The 22,378-nt window shown below is 54.8% G+C and overlaps 2 protein-coding genes across 5 annotated transcripts; both read right to left on the bottom strand.

Annotated features, from left to right (window-relative positions):
- Nucleotides 1-3,345: 3,345 nt before the first annotated feature.
- LOC120505687 (indoleamine 2,3-dioxygenase 2-like) lies at nucleotides 3,346-9,979 on the bottom strand. 4 transcript variants are annotated; one of them, XM_039716470.1, is made up of 10 exons: nucleotides 9,771-9,979; nucleotides 9,250-9,341; nucleotides 8,594-8,713; nucleotides 8,290-8,408; nucleotides 7,986-8,000; nucleotides 7,531-7,630; nucleotides 7,246-7,363; nucleotides 7,103-7,154; nucleotides 5,269-5,417; nucleotides 3,346-4,039 (listed from the first exon to the last, which is right to left on the bottom strand). In XM_039716470.1, the coding sequence occupies exons 1-10, from the start codon at nucleotides 9,928-9,930 to the stop codon at nucleotides 3,681-3,683; spliced, it is 1,284 nt and encodes a 427-aa protein (XP_039572404.1). In that variant the 5' UTR covers nucleotides 9,931-9,979; the 3' UTR covers nucleotides 3,346-3,680. The 4 variants fall into 4 exon arrangements, with proteins under 4 accessions (XP_039572404.1, XP_039572414.1, XP_039572434.1 ...); XM_039716480.1 differs by having other exon boundaries at nucleotides 9,250-9,345; nucleotides 9,832-9,975; XM_039716500.1 differs by having other exon boundaries at nucleotides 8,594-8,727; nucleotides 9,250-9,345; nucleotides 9,771-9,873.
- A 1,270-nt stretch (nucleotides 9,980-11,249) lies between these two features.
- On the bottom strand, nucleotides 11,250-19,993 carry LOC120505230 (disintegrin and metalloproteinase domain-containing protein 18-like; the record flags this gene model as incomplete). The annotated part of the gene is made up of 19 exons (XM_039715547.1): nucleotides 11,250-11,790; nucleotides 11,953-12,106; nucleotides 12,586-12,703; nucleotides 12,786-12,866; nucleotides 13,188-13,371; nucleotides 13,635-13,743; nucleotides 14,492-14,690; nucleotides 15,358-15,447; nucleotides 15,728-15,914; nucleotides 16,449-16,585; nucleotides 16,752-16,833; nucleotides 17,220-17,386; nucleotides 18,006-18,077; nucleotides 18,329-18,394; nucleotides 18,565-18,748; nucleotides 18,842-18,918; nucleotides 19,031-19,109; nucleotides 19,219-19,273; nucleotides 19,975-19,993. Coding segments are annotated over 19 exons (2,601 nt in total), but the record flags the coding sequence as incomplete, so codon positions are not given.
- Between the last annotated feature and the right edge of the window lie 2,385 nt (nucleotides 19,994-22,378).

Genomic DNA, 22,378 nt, shown 5'->3' with positions numbered 1-22,378 from the left:
CATGCTAAATCACTTAAATCATTCAGAGCCTCTTCTGGCCCCAGCTCCAGGAGCAGAGCCAAGTATGATAAATAAGGCTGGAACTGGGAAGTGTCTAGAATCCAAATGTTTGTATTCCTGTTCGATTTCAAATATTCACAGGACAAAAGCAGCAGAGCACTTGGCTGAGGCTGCCTGGGGGCTCTGGGAATTCCTCTGGAGGGGGCTGGCAGCCCAGCACCAGGAGAGCTGCTCGGGAACTTTTGCACAGATTTGTCTGAGTGGTGATCTGGGTGAGACCTGGGCACGGCAAGGAGGGACCCGGAGGCTGAAGCGATTGAGGGTGATGGAAAGTCTGAGCCAACAGTGTGGGTGGGATGACATGGCTGGGCATGGCCCAGGGAGCACAGGGAGCCTGGCAGGCAGGGCTGGGCACCTCCTGTGCGTTGGTGCCAGGGCTGGTGAGGCTCTCTGAGTTTGGTGCATGAAGCTGTGCCCAGGTGAGATCTCCACCTTGGCTTCCTTCTCCATCACACAGACCATCAGATATCATAGGGAAAATCTTTGCTTAACAAAAGCAAGGGGTCAGGAGTCAGGTGGACACTCCAATACGTGGCTGGAAGAGCTGCTGGGCAGCTCTGAGTGGCAGCCCTGCAATGGAACATGTGCCTCAGGGCTGCAGGGACAGGGCCTGGCTCCAGAGATAAGGGAGGTTTCTGTGTGGGTGGCACCGACCTGGGGCTGGAGCTGCTGCTCTGCATGTGGACAAGGGCTGTGACATCTCTCCTATTTTTCCATCCACTCCCTGGCAGGCGTCAGTCCCAGCTGACCCAGCAGATACTGCTGGGCTCGGGGAGATTGTGAAAAATCCCGTTCTCAGTCATGTGTGTCCTGGGCAGCCTGCACATCCCAGCCTCAGTGCAGAGATGAACCTCTGCGAGCTGAGGGCTGGGGGCAGCACCTCTGAAAGAGGCAGGGGAGCAGCTCTTTTTCTCTTTCCCCTTGCTGAAATACCATTCATTTTATTACCGAGCTGCAAAAATGGGATTAACCCTGCCTGTTCCAGGGCTCAGGCTGTGCCAGTTGGGGTCTGAGCCTTGCTGCTCAGCTGTGTCTGGACTCACCCCACACATTCTGGGCTGTGCAGTCCTGCCAAAACAAACCCTTCAGGACAGAGGGGGGCTTCAGGCTGGCAGGCTGTGGCAGCACAGCTCCCACTGGTGGGATGCAGCATGGATGCCAAGCACATGGTTATCCTCAAACACCTCGTTGCCATTTTTAGGCACAGGCATAAATTATTTAAATGCCACGTGCTTCCAGTCAGAATGCACCTGAGAGCTTACATGTCTGGGTCTTGTGATCAATGTTAGACAGCAATGGTTTGCAAACAGAGAGGAATCAAAGCTGTCTTGGAGCAGCTCTCCCAGCCTGCCAGGAGAGCACACAGGAGAGCCTGTGCCTTTCTGTGCCTCACTGGGCAATTCCAGAGTGGCAGGGTCCTTCCTGAGCTCCATTCCAAGGGAGCTGCAGCTGATTGTGACAGAGCATTTGGTACCACGGAGCCTGTGCTGTGCAGTTTGCTGGCCTGGCAGCACAGTCTCTGACTCTGTCTCTGTCTCTGCAGTTTTTTGGCACCTTCCTTGTTCACCAGAAGAAGGGCAGTGTGCCCTCCATAGCAGGGAAGCCCCTTGACTCCCCTGAGCCCCCCAACATGATCATCCCCTCTGATTTCCCATCTCCCTCTCCTCTGAGGTGACAAAAATCCATCCTCACTCCTGAGGACCTGCTCCTGTCCCCAGTGGCACGGGGCAGCGTGTTTGGGGAAGGAAGTCTGCAGAATGAAGAAAACCCCCCTGCTGGGGGTCCCGTGGCTCTGCCTGGACCTGGAATTGCTGCTCCCAGCAGGATTTGGGCATTTCCAGCAGAGCCCCCCTCCCCTGCAGGGCCAGCCTGCCCCAGCTCCCTCCAGTCCTGGCTGCGTTTCTCATTTCGATGGAGTGATTTCTCCCCTGGTCCAAGTTTGCTGTTTTCCTGAAATGGTCTGAAATGTAATAGGCCAAGACAATCATCGGGATGAAATATTTCCTCCATGAAATATGCAGCAGCTATTCAGAAAGGAAGATCAAGTGGAAGCAGCGCTGCCAGGCAGAGATTTAAAGGTGCTGACACGTTCCCGTGGGTTGTTTACTGAAATCATCTCCGAAGCCCCAGTTTTAGGGCTATATTCAAAAAAAGAGCACAAAATACAATTTAGCAAGAGTTTAATAATTCAAGCTACAGCGTGCTGAGCTTGTTTTGCCCTTATGGGAACATCATCTCATTTCAAAGGACCTTGACTCTCTTCTGGTAGTGCAGAAGGGGCACTGCCAGGGCTATTTTTGCACCAAGACACTGATTGGGTGTGAATCCTGCCTCTGGCGGCGGTGCCAGCAAAACCTGAGGAGGCAAAACAGAGCCATATGGCCCGATTTCCCTAAAGATGCAAATCCCAAGGAATCCGGGCGTGCTGACTTGCTAGAAAAGGGCAACACAGGCACCTGGCATTACAAAAAAAGCTCTTGGCACAGGGCTCTGCCCACCCAGCCCAGCTCGGTGGTGTGAGGTGAGTAACACAGGCACCTGGCATTACAAAAAAAGCTCTTGGCACAGGGCTCTGCCCAGCCCAGCTCGGTGGTGTGAGGTGAGCCCATTCCTGCAGCCCTGGGCTGAGCAGTGACACTCGGGGGTCTCACCTCACCTTCAGTGGTGTCAGAGGAGCCTCTCTATTGGGCTGTTATTGTGCTGTCGGTACCTAGAGAGGATCAGGAGTTTGTCAGAAGTGTTTTTCCTATGCTGGCCCCTCTGGGAAGCCATGTGTCCCCATGTCCCCTAAAGAAGCACTGTGTTATCACCGAGACTTAAAGAGAAGTGTGACCCCCAGTGCTGCAGCTTTGCATCCTGAGTCCTCAATGAACCAGGAGGGGCCATGGAGTTGGCCATGGAGAGCACCCCCTGAGCAACCCCTGAGCCTCGCTGCAGCCTCCTGGACACCCCGCATTTGTCCCACGCTTGGCTCCCTTCTCCATCCCCATCCTCTCGTGGTTGGTTTGGGCGGTTTCAGCATCACTCCCACGACGGAGAGTTGGTGTTCATTGGACTCCCCCTGAGGAGTAATTGTGGTCGCTTTGCAGGTGTTGGAGGACAGGAGCCGTGTCCGGGTGCCAGGGCCGGGGGGCACAGCAGGAGCTCCTTCTCGCCCTTCGCTGCCCCCCGAACCCCTCCGCCCTGCACCCCCCGACCCCCGCCCGCGCCCACCTCGCCACCCCTGCTGCCAAACGCGGCTTTCTGCCGCCACCTGGTGATGGACACAGGGCCCGGCCTCACGGCTGGGTCGGCAAATCGCTGCTTTATTCCACCCTGTGACCCACCCGTGTCCATCCGAGCTGCGGGGCTGCAGCGGGGAGCAAGCGGGGCTGGCAGGGACGCAGCTCATCCCCTGGGGATGCTGTGCTGGCAGGGCACCGTCCCAGTGCCAGGGGAGGATGCTGAGCTCGCCGTGAGCCTGCTGGGGGAGGCAGCAGCAGCAGCTCTGCTCTCTCCCACCAGCCCCGAGCGTGTCCCAGGCGTGCACAGGTGGGAAGGATGCTGCTGACGGGAGGTTTTGCATCTCGGCCAAAGCCCCTCGGCCTCCTGCGCCCACTTCGGGCAACCCTCGGGGAAGGTCAGGCACTTATCAACCCCTCCCTGGTGGTGTCCCTGATGCTCTTCAGGAAGCTGAAGATGTGCGACCCGCCGGTTCCTTTCGCCTCCAGGGCAGACGGGGCTTTTCCCGCAGCGGCGCCCGGCTCCGCCCGCCTGGCCTTGGCTTTGGCCGCCGCAGCAGCGATGTACTTGGTGACGACGGCGATGTGGTAGGACCTGAAGGCTGCCAGCGCCGACACGCAGCGGTTGAAGGCGGCGCGGAGCCGCGCGTCCCCCGAGCGGAGCACGAGGCGCCGCGGGGACGCGGAGCCGCCGATCGCCTCCACGAAGGCTCGGTGCGCCGGGGGCATGTACTCCCTCATCCTGCGCAGGAAGGCGGCTGCGAGACACCGGCAAAGGCAGGGGTGAGCTGGGGGTAAGTGGCTAAAAGGCCCCGACACTCCAGGAGAGATGCTGGCCTGGAGTTGTGGTGCTGGCACGGTTTGCGGGACCCCTGCACAGCCTCCTCTGCCCTGCCTCCAGTTAAATGAGAAAAAACCCATATTAGGGCAGTGCTCCGTTAGGGCTGGTGCTAACCCTAAAAGGCAGGGTTTAGCCCTGCTCCCAGCCTTTTGGTTTTGGATATTTTTTTTCCCTAGTAAAGTTATTTTGCTAATTTCTGGTAAATATTTCGGTTGTGGGCTGGACTGAAGTGGAGCTTTGTGAATGGCCTCTCACTGGCAGGATGCCCGCATGCTCTGCTCCCTCGTCTCTGGGGCCACAGAGAACCTCAGCAAAATGGTTTTGTGAATTTATCATGGTGAGGAAGCACCTGCCAGAGCCACATTTATAATATAACCTTCCTCTCTGGAATCTCCCTGGTGCCAGCCAGGCTCTGCAAGGATGAGATGGGCACACGTCCTCCTGCCTGCCAGAGCTGGCACACTCATGGGAATCGCTCTGGCTCATCTCCTCCCCCGCCCTTCATCTGCTTTGGAGAAGGAAAAGTGTCACCATCATATTTTCTGAAAAATCCCTTCGCCAGGATTTCTTCTCCTGGGAAGCTGAGATGCCTCAGATAAAAATGAAAACAACAATTATCTCATTGCTTCTCCTGTGTTTTGCTGCTTTGGAATGTGGTCTGGAGATTGTTTATCCAACAGGTGCATGTTTGATTGGTTTCATGTGAATTATTTTTACTTAATGACAAATCATTGTCAAGCTGTGTCGGGACTCTGGAAGGAGTCACGAGTTTTCATTATCACTCTTGGTAGCCTTCTGTCTGTATCCTTTCTCTGTTCTTTAGTATAGTTACTAAAGAATATATAGTTATATAGTTATAGAATATATATATTATATTCTATAATATATATTCTATAATATATATTATAGAATATATTATATATATAATGATTATATAATGATATAATATTCTACATTATATATATTCTATAATATATAAAATATGTAGTAAATATATAATATATACAAATAATGAATGTACATATAATATTTACATTATATCTATATGATAAAATAATAAATTAGCCTTCTAAGAACATGGAGTCAGCTTCACCCATCTCTCCCCTCGTCGCGGTTATCTGCAAATTGAGAAAAGCAGGTGCTCACCGCTGTCGTGGCGGTGGCAGATGCCCAGCAGCTCGTCGAAGGCGTGCAGGACCGTGCTCTGCGCCGCGCTGCCCCCCGAGAAGGCCATGGGCTGCGGGGACACCCCCTCGTAGACGAGCCCCCGCGCCATGGCAGGGTTGTCCTTCCAGCTGAGCAGGAGACACGGCAGTCAGGCAGCGGCCCGGGGATGGGGACAGCGGCCTGGCACAAGGCACCTCGGGCTGGCAACACTGAGCAAAAGATGCCATGGATCTCCTCCTCCAATGCAGCCATGTGGGCTTTCCTCAAAGAGGAGATGAACTTGGAAATCAGACTGTGTGCCAAAGCACGCGGTGAGGCCGTGGGGGTGAGGAGAAATCCTTAATTTTGCTTTGCCAGGGGAGCGTTCTCTGGGATCTCCACGCCCTGGTGAGCAGCCTGTGGTGTGGTGCTGGGACACGCTGCCCTGCCTGGCTGCACCTCCTGCTCCAGCTCAGGAGGGTTCTGCAAGCAGAGCTGCCTTGGGTGTGCAAGAAGGGAAGGGGCACTTTTCTGGGCACTTTACATCAATTCCTTGAATGTCAGGGGCTGTTTGGAGAAGCAGGTAGTCACCCAAACACTCCTTTGGGCCCCTGAAGTTTGGATTTTCCTTTGTTCTTGTTACTCAAGATGTCTTTAAATGTCTTTTTTAAAGGCATTTGAAAGAAAAATAGAGGCCAGGCCAGCCTGCCTCTATTTATCTCTGCAGATAATGAGGCAAGGATGGGATTTCCTCCCTCTGAAGCTGCTGGTCCTGGGCAGGTCGGGAGCCAGCACTGCTGGTTCTTCCCACACACACCCTGAACTCAGACCCTGTCAGCCCCCCTGGTGCCGAAATGGAGAAGGGCTCACACCCAAACGGAGACAGGAGTTATGGTTTCAGGGAGGTAAAGTGCCTGGCACAAAAATATCTGTTGACCTTTAGCAGAATGCACCATTCCATGAGGCTTTCGGTGCTGGCTGCAGTGTGTGTTGGGCTACAGGAACAGATTTTACACAAACTGCAGAGAAAATAGATTCATTATCAAATACCAGAATATTTTTAGTTCTCCCAGGATTGTATTTATAGTAACCTCTACTAGTGGGAAGTTTTTATAAGCAGAAGGGAATTTAAAAGGCATGTTTTCCCAAGCTGATGACCATCGAGACAAGGTCAGCTTGGATAAAAAATGAGAGAAACTTAATCACGATGCACGGAGCCCTTTACTTGGGAATGCTGAGATATGATGGAGAGAAATAAAAATAGAACCCCCTTGAGAAGCCTGGGATCTGCTGTCTGCAGATGCTGCAGCCCCAGTGCTGAGGGATGGGTTAGGGTTTAGCTCTTGGGCTGTGGCTCCACCTTGCCCAAACTCTATTTGCAGTATTTGGGGGGGATTTGTTTTTTTTTACTGACAGAATTGTAACAGAGCAGCAGCAAGAGGATTGTTACAGATGTTTCCTTAACACGCAGTGGGAAGAGCCTCTGCTCAGCTTTGCAGCTTTGTGTAGAAGGAAAGAGAAATTCCTCTTCTCCTGTCAAAACTGTTTGGCCAAGAGCAGGAAAGATGCATTTGTGCACAATTCTGGCTGCTGGGGCTGCCAGGGCTGAGCTGAAGCGTGGGATGGAGAGAAGCTGGAGGGAGGCAGACCCCAGCCCTTGGCCACAGCCCATGCCCAACTGATCCAGTGCCTAGGAATCCCTGAGGGACAGGATCGTGGTGCTCTAGGGAGCATCACTGCCAGACACAATGCTGCCCGGGGGAATTCCATATCCCACCTGGGCTGCCCCTTCCCTGCACATTCCCAGCTCTGAAGGGAACCAGGCCCCACTCACCCAGAGAGAAAGATCCGGATGACAGAGTAGAATACTTCTGGATCCACGTAGTCTAGGAGGAAGCCAATGAGATCAGAGGCCATGGGCAGTCACACCAGAGCGTGTCGTGAGCTGCAGCATGCACAGGCACCAGCTGCTCTCACCGTGCATCCTCCCCAGTGCCTCCCTCATGGCCTCGATGGCCCCTGCCAGCTCCTCCAGGGCTCTGTGCAGGGACTCCTCATCACCCTGCAGGGTGGCACCAAGGGCTTGGGTGATTGCCTGCAGGAGGAGGAGACAGAGCACCAAGTCACCAAGGATGTCTGTGCACATTTGCTGCACCCGTGGCAGCTCTGCCCCTTGCCCAGCCCGGGCTCAGGGGACAGGAGCACCTCGTGGGTGCAGTTCACAGTGCAGGTAAGCAAAGAGCCCCAACACACAGTGCCCACCTTAATGCCAGGCACAGCTGCCTTCTCCACGAGCAGGGTGACAAGGATGAAGCCCCGCAGGCTCTCTCCCCCAGGCAGTGTGATGATCGTGTCCAGGTTCCTGCACAAAGGGGCCAAGGACAGGGACTGGGTGGGGTGGCTCAGGATTTCCCTACACACTGTGGGACCCACTGAACCCTTGGCACAAAACCATCCCAGACTCCAGAGACTCTTATCTGCACCCTGTGCAGAGAGGAGCTGGCACAGAGTGAAAGGGGAGCAGGACTGCTCTGGTTTTGGGGGACTGCCAGAGCAGCCAGCAGCTCTGCCACAATCCCTGTGCTGTCGTCGCAGTGGCACTTGTGTGACAAATACAACACACATCAAGAGAGGTTCAGCCCAAGCAGTGCTACAGAACTGAGCCAATCCAAATAAAACCAACACCGTTAGAAAAGAAATGAGCAGTAACTACTTACTCAATTTCCAGAGGCCTGAAGGCATTGCAGTTATGGCCCACAAATGCGCAAGAAAAAGGAGAGAGAGAGAGAGAGAGATTATAAATTGTTCTAGTAACAATCCATGCTCTGCAGGGAATAGAGGAGCTGCTCCCAGAGACACCCACGTCCCCACAGGGTTCCTGCGTCCACACCCATGAGGCTGACCCCAGCAAAGGTGGGATTTGGCAGAATGGGAGCAGTTTGGGAGCAGTCTGTCCCCAACACCTGCTGATCAGTGCTGCAGGAAGAACCGCGCTCGGTCCGCTGGCATTTGCCTCTTTACCCGTTGGGATCCTTCCTCCTCCAGTTGGCCAACACAAAATCTGCGTGGCTGAGGATGGGCGGGAGGCCCAGGGCCTGTGAGACCTCCCAGTAGGGCACGGCGAGGTTTCGGGGCAGGACCTGGGTGTCACAAAGCACAGGGGATGTGGTCAGGCTGTGGAAAGGTGCCTGTGTGCAGGCAGCAGCCAGGCAGAGGGGCCACGCTCCTGCTGCAGCCACAGGAGAGGGGTTTTGCTGCCGTGGGGTGAGCTCCAAGGGAGCAGCAGCAGCTCCCAGACCCCCAGGAGCAGGCGAACCTGCTTTACCTGCACAGTGCCCTCCTCGCCCTCCTGCCAGACGTAGCCCATGGTGATGAAGCTGAGCACCAGGTGTGCCAAGTGCAGCTCCTCACGTCCTCGGAGGTGCTGGGTGTTCAGCTGCGGCATCTGCCAGGGAAACCCTTGGGAGCAAGGAGCAGAGGCAGCAATGCCAAGGCCCCTGTGGTGGAGGGGCTGCCCTGCCAGCTGAGGGGAGCCCTCCTGGTGCTTCTCCCTTGCCTTTATGCCTCCCTTCCCACCCACTCTGCAGGATTTGCTCCTGCTGCTCTGTTACTGGTTTGTGAGCAGTAATCCATGGGATTTTCCTCAAAAAGGAGTCCCTCCTCCTGCTGCTGGGAGCAGCTGATCCCAAAAGGGTCGAGCCTGGCTGGAAGCTGAGGAGCACCTGTGCTCCTTTGTCAGGGAGCATGGCTGGGATGAGACATGGCTCTTGTGACACCTAGAGGGGCCCTGCTCCAGCTCTTGCAGGCTGCTGAGCGCTTGGATCTGGTGCGGGAGTCATTTCTGTGCCAAAGTTAAGACTTTGCTGTCACCTGGTGTCAGTCCTGGCTCAGCACACATCTGTGCTGCTGGGCTGCTTTTGCACGTTTTCCAGACACTGCTGTGCTTGACAGAGCTCTGGAGGCAGGAAGGAGAAGCCATACCTGGTGCACACGTGAGCGGAGCCGATGGCTCGTGATCAGCTGGGGCAGCTCATGGGCAATGTCCATCCAGGGGCCGTAGGGCTCCGGCAGCTCTGTCTTGGTGGAGAGAGGCAGAGGAAGGGCTGTGAGAGTGCCCAGGCTCCCAGCACCCACCCAGCCCTGCACACCACTGCTGGTGCCTTGTGTCTGGTTCCCCCTCCTGTGTGGTCACAAATTAAAGGATGGTGAACACGATCTGTCTGTCCCCACCCACTCCCACTGTGGAACCAGGCCAGTAATAAATAGCCCCACTTTGGGCCCTTCTTGTGCCCCCAAAATCCTGTAGAGCCAAGGCCAGTGTGTAAATGGCAGAGCTCCTTCACCTCTCCTCTGTGCCGCGACTGCTTTCATCATTTTAAAGGGCAGGGGTTTGTGCTATGAAACTGCCTGTGCCAGGATAGCACCTGCCTTCCTCATTGCTCTTTGTAAAGCGTTTCAGCAAAATGCCAAACCAAAGCTCCCCCAGAAAGCTGCTCACCAACCCCTCCATTTTCCTGTCTGCCTCCTGTGCCGTGCGGATGGGGAGGCACAGCCAGCTCCTACCAGAGGATCGGGAAGCAGGAAGCCAAACTCCTCGGAGATTTGGAAGCTGGGCAGTGCCAGAGGCAGCGGGGGCTCCTCCGTGTCCTTGCTGGCCTCCATGGCTGGATGCTGGCTGTCAGGAGGTGCTCTGGCAGCTTGTGCTGAGCCAGCACCAGCCCCTTGTCCTGGGGGTCAGGCCTGGCTGCCCAATGGCCAGAGGGTCTGAGCAAACACGGCTAAAGGTTGCTGATAAGGCTTTGTCTGGAGCAAACATTAAACTCTGTCTCCGTGGGGTGGGCATCCACCCATGGGAAAGCCTTGGGTCACTTCTCTCTGGGGAAGCAGGGGCTGTGAGCTGACTCCTCCCAGGACTGCCCTGAGGGGCTGCCAGGCTCCCAGAGGGTGGGAGGTGGGCTGGGGCAGCAGCTCAGGGACATTGTTTGTGTGGCTGGCAATGCCAGGCTGTGTGCCATGGGCTGCTGACCTGGCCGTGGCAGTGAGGAGCCAGCTGGGGGTGGTGGATGCTGGCACCTGGCCAGAGATGCACACACACAGTGGATGCTGCTGCTTTCCCCATGCTGCTGGGGTCACTGGTGGGGTCCCAGCACCACAGGGGGGTCAGCAGGGTGCTCTGAGCAGAGCCTTCCCAAAAAGCTGCTTTCTGGGGGAAAACCAGCCCTGAGAGTGCTGCCTGTGCAGGGGCCAGGGCTGGAGGCACTGAGTGTGTGGGAAGGGAAGGGCCAGGGTACAACAGCAGGACTGACACACCTGTGGGGTGCAGGTCCAAGGACAGGGGTACAACAGCAGGACTGACGTCTCTGTGGGGTGCAGGTCCAAGCAGGGGTACAACAGCAGGACTGACATCCCTGTGGGGTGCAGGTCCAAGGACAGGGGTACAACAGCAGGACTGACGTCTCTGTGGGGTGCAGGTCCAAGCAGGGGTACAACAGCAGGACTGACATCCCTGTGGGGTGCAGGTCTGAGGGCACTGCAGGAAACATACACTTCACACACAAAACAGAGGTGGGGTACAACAGCAGGACTGACATCCCTGTGGGGTGCAGGTCCAAGGGCACTGCAGGAAATGTACACTTCACACACAAAAGAGAGGTGACACCCTCACAGTCAGCACCGTGGCCCCCACACGAGGCACTGGCCCTCCCTGGTCCCCAGCTCTGAGGAGGGGGCCATGAGCCACACACACCCACAGTCACACAGGAGAGGTCCCCTTCAGAGGCAGCCCTGCCAAACAGCCCCCAGCATCAGGCAGCTTCACAGCCCTCACAGACGGGCAAATCCCAACCACCACCGTGTGCCACAGAGAACAGGGGACAATCTCAGCAGCTGTGAGAGCAGGGTTAACTCTGACAAAAAACATAAACCATGTAAGCACAAAACCACGGGGCACTGGCCATAACAGCTTTGCCCAACACCTTTAATTAGTGCCCGTGGTGCTGCCCCAGCGCTGGCTCTGGTGTTGGGTCCATGTCTGTCTTCATCTCCAGCTCTCGCTCTAGCTCTACGTCTGTCTGCAGCTCCGGGGCCAGCGCTGGGTCTGGCTCCAGATTTAGCTCCAGGTCTGGTTTCTGACTTAGCTCTGGGTCTGGCTCCAGATTTAGCTCTGGGTCTGGCTTCTGATGTAGCTCAGGGTCTGGCTCCAGATTTAGCTCTGGTTCTGGCTTCTGATTTAGGTCCAGGTCTGGCTCCTGACTGAGCTCTGGATTTGGCTCCCGATGTAGCTCCAGCTCTGGATCTGGCTCCAGATTTGGCTCCGGGTCTGGCTCCAGATTTAGCTCTGGATCTGGCTCCAGATTTGGCTCCAGGTCTGGCTCCCGATTGAGCTCTGGATCTGGCTCCCGATTTTGTTTCAGGTCTGGCTCCCGATGTAGCTCCAGGCCTGGCTCCCGATTTAGCTCCACGTCTCTCTCCAGCTCCCTGTCCCTCCTGGTGCTGTGGGGGACCTGCAGTGGGGCCTTGGCCCTGACATGGCTCAGGGGGTGCCTCAGCCTGAGGGCACCTCTGCCCAAGGGTCACCTCAGCCCCGGGCAGTGTCCCCATGTCCCCGTGGGAATCACCTTGTCCCCTTCCCCCCTCTCCAGGGTGCCCTCAGCCCTCCCCAGGCAGCAGTGGGGCCCCACTCACCCCTGGGTGCCCGGCGCCTGCTCCGCACAGCGCTGGCCTGGCACCTGCTGCCGCCACAGGCCGAGCCCCAGCGCCGCCGTCAGGAGCAGCAGGACGAGGCTGGAGCCCAGCACCAGCCAGGCCATCTCAGCGTCCTCCAGTGCTCGCTGCAGGCCTGGCGGAGACAGCCCACATGGGCACTGACACTGCCAGCCCTGTACAGCCACTGCCAGCCCTGTACAGCCACTGCCAGCCAAGATGGGCACAGCCACTGCCAGCCAAGATGGGCACTGCCACTGCCAGCCCTGTACAGCCACTGCCAGCCCTGTACAGCCACTGCCAGCCAAGATGGGCACAGGCACTGCCAGCCAAGATGGGCACAGCCACTGCCACCTTGCCAGGCACAAGCACTGCCAGCCAAAATGGGCACAGGCACTGCCAGCCCTGCCAGGCACAGCCACTGCCAGCCCAGCCGGGCACTGCCACTGCCACCTTGCCGGGCACAGGCACTGCCAGCCAAAATGGGCAGAGGCACTGCCAACCCTGCCTTTCCAGCCCAGCTGGGCACAGCCACTGCCAGCCCTGCCTGTCCAGCCCAGCCTGGCACAGGCACTGCCAGCCCTGCCCACGCCATCCCACAGCTGCCCCACTCACCTCCCTCTGCCAGCTGCAGGCCGCTGTCCCGGCTGCCCCCACGGCGTGACCCCCTCCTCCGGCAGTTGGGGGGCTGCCAGCCCGGGTAGCAGTGGCAGTTGCCCTTGTTGTTGCACACCTGCAAGGCCAGGGAGGGGTACAGGTGTGCAGGGGGCTGGCACAGCCTGCCCCCTCCCCAGCCCAGCACCCGTGGGACTCACGCCGTGGCCGTGGCAGTTTGCTTTGCTGTCACAGTTCTGTCCCAGCACCGAGAGTGGGTGGCATGTGTTGTTTATACACACCTGGGAAAAACCATGGCAGCTCCAGCCCAGCACTGCCTCACCCATACAGCGCTCAGCACATCAGGCTGTGGCCCAAAGGGAAATGAAAACACACTATTTAAAAGGAAAAAAAAAAAAAAGACAAAGAAGCCACAGTTCTGCCCTGAGGCCAGGTCATTTTAGTGCTCACACCCCACCAAACCTTTAATGCAATGTCTGCAAGTTTTTACAGTGTTTTTAAATATCAAGGACATTGCTGCAAGGAACAAGTGTTTTCTATGATCTCGTTAATATTTGCAGTTTCTATTTGTCATTCCAGGTGATTGCAGAGTATTTCCTTACCCTTCCAGAGCCACACTTTGTCCCTGGAGGAACCAGAAGGGGATCCAGCCATATGGACACGTTCAGGTAGTTCAGAGTCACACACAAGTGATGCCGCACGCGGGCGTACATCACGGCAGCAGAGGGGGATGAGAAGGGCTTGTAGGATGGGTACGTGCAGATTAACTTGCCACACCTGAGATCCCTGGAAAGCCAATTTGCACAGGATGTGTATCAAACAGACACAGACACTGCCTGATGAATGCTGGAGCATTAAGCAGCACGGTCTGCTGAGCAAACATCAGCAGGACTGGGATGAGGAGAGACACCGTATCAAGGAGAACACACAGAGAGGTGTTTCTTGCTTCACAAATCTCACCATAAACTGGAGTCTTGACACTTCTCTTGGCTGCCCAACCCCAATTAAAGATGGATTTCAGCAGAGCCAGTGCCCCCTGCCCAGTGTACCTCCAAACACAGCGCCGGTACTTGTGTCCATCCTTGAAGCCACAGTGCCCGAACCTGTCCCTCTGGCTGTTAATCTCCTCATAACACACCAGGGGAGCGTTCTTTGAATCTGCAAGTTCACCAGCAATATTTGTTACCGTTAAAAGGAACACAAAGGAGCATATTCTGGTACCTAATAACTTCATTTTTCATTATTTAATTAGAGAAAACATACCTATCCCTGCCCAAACCCCCAGCAGTCCTGAACCTCAGTAATCAGCAGGGGAGTCGTGAATGGGGAAGTTCTCTGATTGAGTTTGGCCACAGAAAACAATTTGGTTTTTGTTCTTTCTATTGTTATCTGTGAAGCACTGGGGGACTCTGTTAACCAGAGCCAAACCAGGGCTTGAAATGCTTTCCTAGAGCTCTCAGGTGCCCCACTTTCACCCGAGCTTGGTGCATTGAAGAGTACAGCTTCAAAACAGAGGTGACACCCAAATAGTCAGGTGCCCCACTGTAACCTGAGCATGGTGCATTGAAGAGTACAGGTTCAAAACAGGTGACACCCAAATAGTCAGGTGCCCCACTGTCACCCAAGCTTGGTGCATTGAAGAGTACAGCTTCAAAACAGGTGACACCCTCATAGGCAGGTGCACCCCTGTCACCTGAGCATGGTGCATTGGAGAGTACAGGTTCGTGGCCACCCCTGGCCCTGAGCAAGCTTGGTGCATTGAAGAGTACAGCTTCAAAACAGGTGACACCCTCATAGCACAGCGCACCCCTGTCACCTGAGCATGGTGCATTGGAGAGTACAGGTTCCACTGCTGTGGCCACCCCTGGCCCTGAGCAGTGCCAGTGCCACCAGCACAGCCCGTTACCTTTCCCGTAGAGCCGCTTGCACTGCAGGTCTGGGGACTGGCAGCGTCCCTGGTAGCAGTAGCCCGTGCCACGCCCGCACTCCTGCCCGTCCTGCACGTACACGTCGGGCGGGCAGGAGGCGGAGGAGCCGCTGCAGAACTCGGGCAGGTCACACTGGGCATCGGCGGCCGGGCGGCACGGCGAGTTCCTCCGCTTGAACTGGGGAGCAGGAGCAGCTCTGCATCTCCCTCGCCTGCCAGACTGAGCCCACACAGACCCCTCTAACCTCCCCCTTGGGGCGCTCAGGTGTGACACCACCTGGGACAGTCTCTGGGTAATGTTCCCACCAGGCATTCCCAAGAGCTGAGCTGGGAACCCCAGGCGTAGCTATGATATTCTATGAAAAATCCTTTCCTAGGATTTTTCCCCTCCTGAGAGCTGAGAGCCTCATGAAAGAAATGTAAACAATAACTATCTGCTGCTCTGGAATGCAACAGGTGCATCTTTCATTAGTCCATGTGGATTGTTTTCAATTAGTGACCAGCCACAGCCATCTGTGCCAAGGCTGTGAGCAGTCACAGGATTTTGTTATTGATTCTTATTCTATTCTTGTCTTTGTTGCCTTCTGATCTTCTTCTCTCTGTTCTTTTAGTATAGTTGTAATATAGTATTTTAATATAATATATAACATAATAAATCAGCCTTCTGATGAAAATGGAGTCAAGCTCATGTCCTCACACAAGGGGTTGCCTAAACAAGACCCAGGAACCTCAGGAACCTTTCCCATTGCACAACAGGAAGTTTGGCTCCATCCCTCAGCATGGGAACATACCATTTGTCCAAAAATAAATAATAATTTTGTCATAATTATAAAAACCTGCCTTACCTGACAATTTCTACAACACAATCCAGAGGCACATCTTGCTCTTGGCTTCAGCCTACACGATGTAGTGCAACACTTGTCCTTCAGGCATTCCTGTGGACACATGGCAAACCCACTTCGTTGTACCCCCGAGCTTCTCCTCCTCCTCTTCCCATATCACTCAGGCAGCATCCAGGAGAACAAACGGACAAAGCTGCCACCACATGGGTGCCACACAGAACCAATGGGGCAACATCCAGGAGAACAAACGGACAAAGCCGGCACCACATGGGTGCCACACAGAACCAATCTCCAACCCCACACAGCCCTCGCTGGGGCTCCCAAGGGCTGGTTATTCACACGTGCTGGGAGCACAAGGGCAGGGTTGGCCCACCTGGGCTGTGCCGCAGTCGCACTGCTCGCCCGGCTCCACCACGCGGTTGCCGCAGGTGGCCCGGCTCTGGCGGGGCAGGCGGCTCAGCCGGGGGCTGCCAAACAGGCACGAGCCTCTGCCCTGCTTCAGGAAGGTCTCGAAGTCCCTGATGCTGCAGTTACTGAAGGATTTCGCCCCGCTGAAATGCCTAAAATAAAGCAATTATCCGTTTATATGTTACACATTCACCGCCCCTCTCTCTCTCTGTGTGCCCAGACCTGGCACAGGGCATGATGGCCCCCAGGGTCTATTAAATCACCTAATCTACAGCTTGTTATGAACACAGATTGAAAAACATTCTGAAGTATCTTCATTTTAGAGAGCAAAGGTCTCTTTTTTCAAATTAAGCACTAAATTGCTATTTAATAAAATTTTTTTTTCTTCTTAGAGGAATAAAAGCAGGTGTTTCATCACTGAAATAGTGGTCAGGCACTGGAATTGCTGCCCAGGGAGGTGTTCAAGAAATGACCGACACAGCACTCAGTGCTCTGGTCCAGTTGACAAGGTGGTGATTGGCCAAAGGTCGGACTCCATGGTGCTGGAGGCCTTTTCCAGCCTGAGCAATTCCATTTTTGCAGTGGAATGACAGTGGTGGAGGACACCTGTGGCAAGGGCCCACCGTGCAGCCATCCCTGTCCCCCACCTCAGTGCCCCAGCCCCGCAGCCCCTGGGGCAAACTCACAGCGCCTCAGGGCTCATGGTGCAGACTCGCCCGGGGCAGCTGCAGCCTCGGGGGCTGTCGGGGCTCATGCCCAGGCTGTGGGCCAGCACCTGCGCCAGGAGGACGGAGAGGGACTCCAGAGAGACGTTCCTGTTGCACTGGAGGGAGGAGAGAGGGGAGCTGCCAGAGCTGAGCGTTCCTTGCAGAGAATCCCCGCTCCGGACACGGATCCTCCATCCACCCCTGTCCCTGCTGCCCACGGCTGCCCACATTCACAGCCGTGTGGGCTGGTGAGGGACAGGCAGAGGACAGGGGGGACCGTACCAGGGCCACCGTGGCAGCAGCATCTCTGTGACATGCCTCTCCTGGAGCCGCTGCGCCCACGAGTGCTCCGTGGTCCCTGTAGCTGGAACAGAGGTGGGGTCACTGCTGGTGCCAGGGACCCCCTCTCGCCGTGGTCAGTGGGGGATGCTGGCTTTACAGCCCAAATCCCTTTGGTGCCCCTGATTGTTGTCCCCAGGGGAGCTGGGGCAGGGTCTGCATGGTGGGAGGCTGGCAGGGAATGGGGGCTGGCACCATTCCCAACTCAGCCTGGGTGGGTGGCAAGGGGTGGATGGCACCATTGCAGCTGCTGCATCGCCAGGAGGAATGTCTTGGAAGAAATACTTTAAGATAATATCAAGGGTTTAGGAAATACGTGTTTTTTAAAAAGCATTTGTCAAAGTTTCAACTTACATTGGTTTGACTGATTGCTCCCAGGTAACCTTTAACACTAATGAACCTGTATCTTACCCTAAGAGAGAGGCAATGTTGTGGGCCTGTGGCTCCAGAGACAAGTGTTTCCACTGTAAAAATCGCTGTAGAAGGTCATCTGTGTCCCCTGCTGTTGATATTTTATCCCCCTCTGCCCACAGCTCCAGGGAGGACAGCACAATGGTGACATTGAGAGGATTAAACATCTGAAAGTGTAAGAGAGGAAACATCTGCTCTCACACCTTCCCTTCATGCAGAGTCACCACTCTGCACACAGTAAACACTTGGGAAAAGTAAATTGCTGCTGTCAGTGCCTCAGTGACATCTGTAGCCAAAAAGAATGAACACTCCTAAAGAGATACAGCAAGAGGCCTGAACCAAAGTCCAATAACTTCATACTTGGTTTTGGGAATAATTTCTCATTACACGAGTGAGCCATAAGAGCACCAGTGGAATAAAGAACCTTGGAAAGGACTGGAAGTTGCTTACAAGCACCTGAGAGTAAGCAGGTTAATTGGATCAGTGAGATCAGGGGTCTGCTGCACAGAGAGGGAAGCAACCCAGGAGTCCTCAAAAGGCAGGGTTTGGCTGCCCTGAGGCAAACTGCCTGTTTATCTGTACATCTGCATGGCCACCACACAGGAAAGATGTTCTTTTATCACAGACTGACATATCCAGAGGAAAAACCTTCTCAGGAAACATGGAATTTTTTACATAACATCCTCCTAAACCTAAAAGCAGCTAGAAAAGAGGTGGCCACTGCTAACATCAACATCCCCCTCGTGCCCCATCTCACTGCAGTACAAACCAGACTTAAGGACTCACACTGTTGATTAAATTGAAGGCCTGGATTATGTTCTGTGTCGCAGCATTCGGGTCTGATCCCATATAGTTGTACTGAAAAACAACCCAAGAGGACACAAGGGCAGACAAGGTGCTTACCAGGGTGAAGCAGGTCAGTGTTGGAGCACTGAAATGATTCCCAACACCGAGCCATGGAGACATGAGCTACAAATTCACATTCCTTATTTCCTATAAAATCCGCAGCACACAAAATGGAAACCAAATCCACATAAAAGCTGGGAAATGTTACCAATGCTCAGAGAAGTCAGGCAAAGACAAGGAAAAAGTGGCTGGCACGGACTTACCAAAGCCTTGTCCAAAACCACGTACACTGTGAGGTATTTGGGAGATTGTGCAGCGGCTGAGAGGGGCTAAAAGAGAAAAATGGGCTTCAAAGCACACATTCTGCATTCTCTGGTGGCCTTGCTGCTGCTGCTGGCTGTGCTTGCTCAAAGCTTGTGTCCAAGTGTCTGGCCAAAGCCTCCAGCAGAATCAGCCCCTCCTCACAGGACAGGGCACTGTGAGAACAGGCACTGCTCACCTCATCATCCCTGGGAGCCTTGTCCAGCATCTCCCAGGCTGCCAGCCCTGCCTCGGGGGGGCTGTGGGCTGGCAGGGCCTGTGCCACCTGCTCCTCACTGGCTCGGTACAGCACGTGCTGGAAGGCAGGGGAGTAGCCCAGGGGCTGGATGCCGTAGCTCACGTCCTCAAACTGCAGCAAACCCCTGCCAGGGCACCAGCGCTGCCCACTTGCTCCTGGGCACCAGCTGTTTGTTCCTGCCAGGGAGGGCAGCTCAGGGATGGGGCTGGGGCTTTACCTGAGCCCCGAGCAGGTGCTGAGGGTCACTGCTGAGCTGGGGAAGCCATCGATGTAGCCCCAGTAGTGGCAGCCTCCCTGTGATGTGACAGAGGACAAGGAGCAAGGCTGGGCAGGCCTTACCCACCACCCAGACAGCTCCAGCAGCTGCCTTGGGCAGAGACAGACAGCCAAAACAAGGCCAGGTTACCTCAACGTGGGCAGAATCAGAGTGCAAAGATCCCTGCTCACCAGACACGTAAGTCTGGAAATCATCTGATAAAAAGGCACTGCAAGAGAGAGGCACAAAGTGAGGTACTTACAGCAGTATCCACCACCCAGAGCTTCTGGCAGGTCCTGCAGCCACCAGGGAGCAGGGCAGCCACAGGGCCAACTCACTGCTGCTGCAGGTGGATGGTGTAGGGCCTCCCCTCGATCCTCAGGGTGTAGGACACTGCCTCCTTGTGCATACAGAAAAGCAGAGAAGGGCAGAATTGGGAACAGGGAGTTGGGAATGGCACGATCCAAGGCCTGCTGTGAACAGCAAAGGGGGAGCACAGCGTGGGGACACCCAGCATGGTGCTGTTAGCTCTGCTGTGGTGCCATTGTTACATCTGCACTCCCCCAGCCCTCTTTCTGCAGCTGAACCTCACTTTCCCTCCCTTGTCCCAGCCTCCCCAGAGCCCCCCAGCACCGTGCCTGCTTCAGCCCCTCCACTCCTTTTGTGCTGGCCCCCAGCTGCTGTGGGATTGTGATCTGGGACCAAACCCGCCCGCCCACAGGGGACAGAGACCCCCATGGCTGAGCCCAGTCCTGGCGGGCGGGGGGCTCGGGGGGGCCCTGCCCAGCCTCCTGCAGCAGCTCCAGGAGCAGCAGGAGCAGCAGGGGTGGCATTGCACAGAGTGGCCCCGTGGCTGGCCGGTAACAGCCCCGCCAGTAACGGCCCCACAGCCCACCAGTAACTGCCCACAGGTAACAGCCCCACCAGCAACAGCCCCCCCAAAGCAGACGCTGAGGCAGAGAGGGTTTTTTGTACAAAACTGGCATCTTTATTGCTTGTTGGGTCTGTACAAAGGGGTTGGGAACAGCCCTTGGGCCAGAGAGCAGCGCGGGGCCGGCTGCAGAGGTGGACACGGCTCCCGACCTGCCCGGGACAGGTATCCACACATTTTACAAAACAAAGTCAGTAGTCATCTTCAGTATTCACCACCAAAATCTGGAGCCATTTCCTGGCCATGGGATCGCCCCTCCAACCCCACGTCCCCGTTCCAACGCCGGGAGTACAAAATCTCTTTGTCTAGTGAAGGCACCGTGTTCAGCATAGTTTAGTTCACACACACAGTTAATTACATCTCTCTGGATGACTTCATTCCCTGGATCCCCTCCTCTTTCCCCACCCTCTGACCAGGGCTGGAGATGGGCTGCATCCAGCTGCAGAGCTCATTGTGACAGACAGACAGACAGACAGCCCGCTCAGGCAGAGCGGGACACAGCAACACAATTAGGAAGTAATTGATTATCTTGGAACAAAAAGGAGACACCCCCCCACCAGTACAGTTGGTGAAATTCTAGGTGACATTTTACAGATTTTAATAGTGTTATAAATCTTAATCTAAGTTTATGGGAAACCACAGGAGTTCAAGTATTTTATTACTGCACACACTATATATATATTTATGTATGTATATACAGAGAAAAAGATTATTTTTGGCAATATTAGGGGGATTTTACAGATTGAGCTGTGCTTGTGGCGAGCACAGAGTGAAACAGCCCAGCACGCTCTTCAGCACTTATCTCACTTTTAGCAAGTTTGTGCAATAGAACCTCACTTTTAGCAAGTTGTGCAATAGATTTCTACTTGTGATCATGACATCCAGCTTCTACCCACGGCACCACGGGATCAGAATCAACAGCTCCCTCTCCTAGCACAGTGGGTGCTGAGCACCTCTGCTCAGGAGGAGCTCCAAAATCCAGTCTAGCCCATGGTGCAGGAGCAGAGGGCAGCCTAGTCTGACACACAGCAGCCCAGAATCATCCAGACTGACACCACAAGGGCTTGGCTGTTAAAGGATGGGGTGCATCAGTCACCAGGTTCCCATTTAAAGCGCTCAGAGAAGCTCTGGTGGTCCAGGCAGAGACACTTCCCACTTCCCAGTGTTCTGCAGGGACTGCTGCTGTCTTTAGACCTGAATTAAAACCTAACAGCCCCCCATTTTTTAAAACCAGAATATGTCTTCTCGTACCTTTATCTTCACTGCCCATCCTTGTATTAGTGGGAATTAGTACAGGAGTCTCGTTTAGCCACTCTCTAATTAAAAAGCATTAAACTCAGTGCTCCTACAGCACAGCTTAGTGTCAGTCAGCATGGAGTTAAGAATTTAAGTGCATTATTATGCATCTATAAACATATATACATGCATAAACATGTTTAAAATAGATCTCTCTTCCTGAAAAAGTCCTCTGAGACCTCATTTCATTTATGCCATTAAGGTGTACATGGGAAACACTTTCCAGTCCATGCAGAGTAACTGTAAATTAACTGACCAGATCTCCTTGCTTTGCAAACGGGTTACTCCAATTCCTCACTGCACAGTCAGAGAGACAACAACAAATCGGACAAATTTCCTTACCAGGGCTCGTGGCAGAAATGGGGAAACCCAAACCCACGTGCTGGATTTCAGGACCATTTCCCTGCAGGCTGCTGCACTCCTGCTGCCAGCCTGGCTGCAGCGGCAAAGCTTGGACAGAGCGAGGGACAGGCTGGGTGTTTCAGTCCCTGGAGCTTTGGTCGAGGTATCTGAGTGTAAAGTTCTACATTCCTGGTTGGGATCTCTCCTTTGCCCTGTCCCAGGCTGCAGAGGGAGGCTGCCGGCACTGCCACGGGATGCCAGAAGGGGAACTGCAATTTCAGCCAACAGGTCAGCTGGCACAAAGGCCCTGGGGAGCCAAAAGCTATTTGGGAGGCAAAGGTGCCGGTCGGGAAGGGAAGTACTGTCCCTGAGGTAAACATTTCTGCTGTGCTGGAGGCGGTCCCTGAGGTACAACCTTCTGCTGCGGGGGCGGGGGCCTGCGAGGGGACACAGGAGGAGCAGTCAGTGCCACAGCCCCCACACCCCACCGTGCCCAGCCACCACTGCCCCACCCAGAGACTGACTGTCACCCTGTTCTTCTCAGCCTTCTGATGTTTACTGTCTGGTAAGGAAGTTTCTCACAATTTTATGTAAGTAATTATTGGTTTACGTTCTTCTCTGGAGGAGAAATTTGATGGACTGTTGTCATGTCCAGTGGCATTGGTAGCACTTTGATAAGTCTATAAATATTGGAGTCAGAAAATAAATTTCCCTTCTTTTTCTTCTTCTTACCTTGTCCACATTGTTTTATTTCATGTCCTTTTGCAACAACTGATTCCAAACATGCCAAGCTCAGACTGTGCCTTCAATGGCCTGAAATGCCATTGAAGATAGGGAACCCCTATCTGTTAAAACTCACCTTTTCTCCCAAAATTCTCTGAAGACCCCCCCCCCACAGACTACTTTGGGACGGTCCCACCCCCCCGGGA

This window comes from Passer montanus, unplaced genomic scaffold (genome assembly GCF_014805655.1).
Source record: "Passer montanus isolate IOZ18808 unplaced genomic scaffold, ASM1480565v1 scaffold101, whole genome shotgun sequence".
Lineage (NCBI taxonomy): Eukaryota > Metazoa > Chordata > Aves > Passeriformes > Passeridae > Passer > Passer montanus.
The sequence above is the reverse complement of the archived record's forward strand: the minus strand, read 5'-3'. Positions and strand labels throughout refer to the sequence as shown.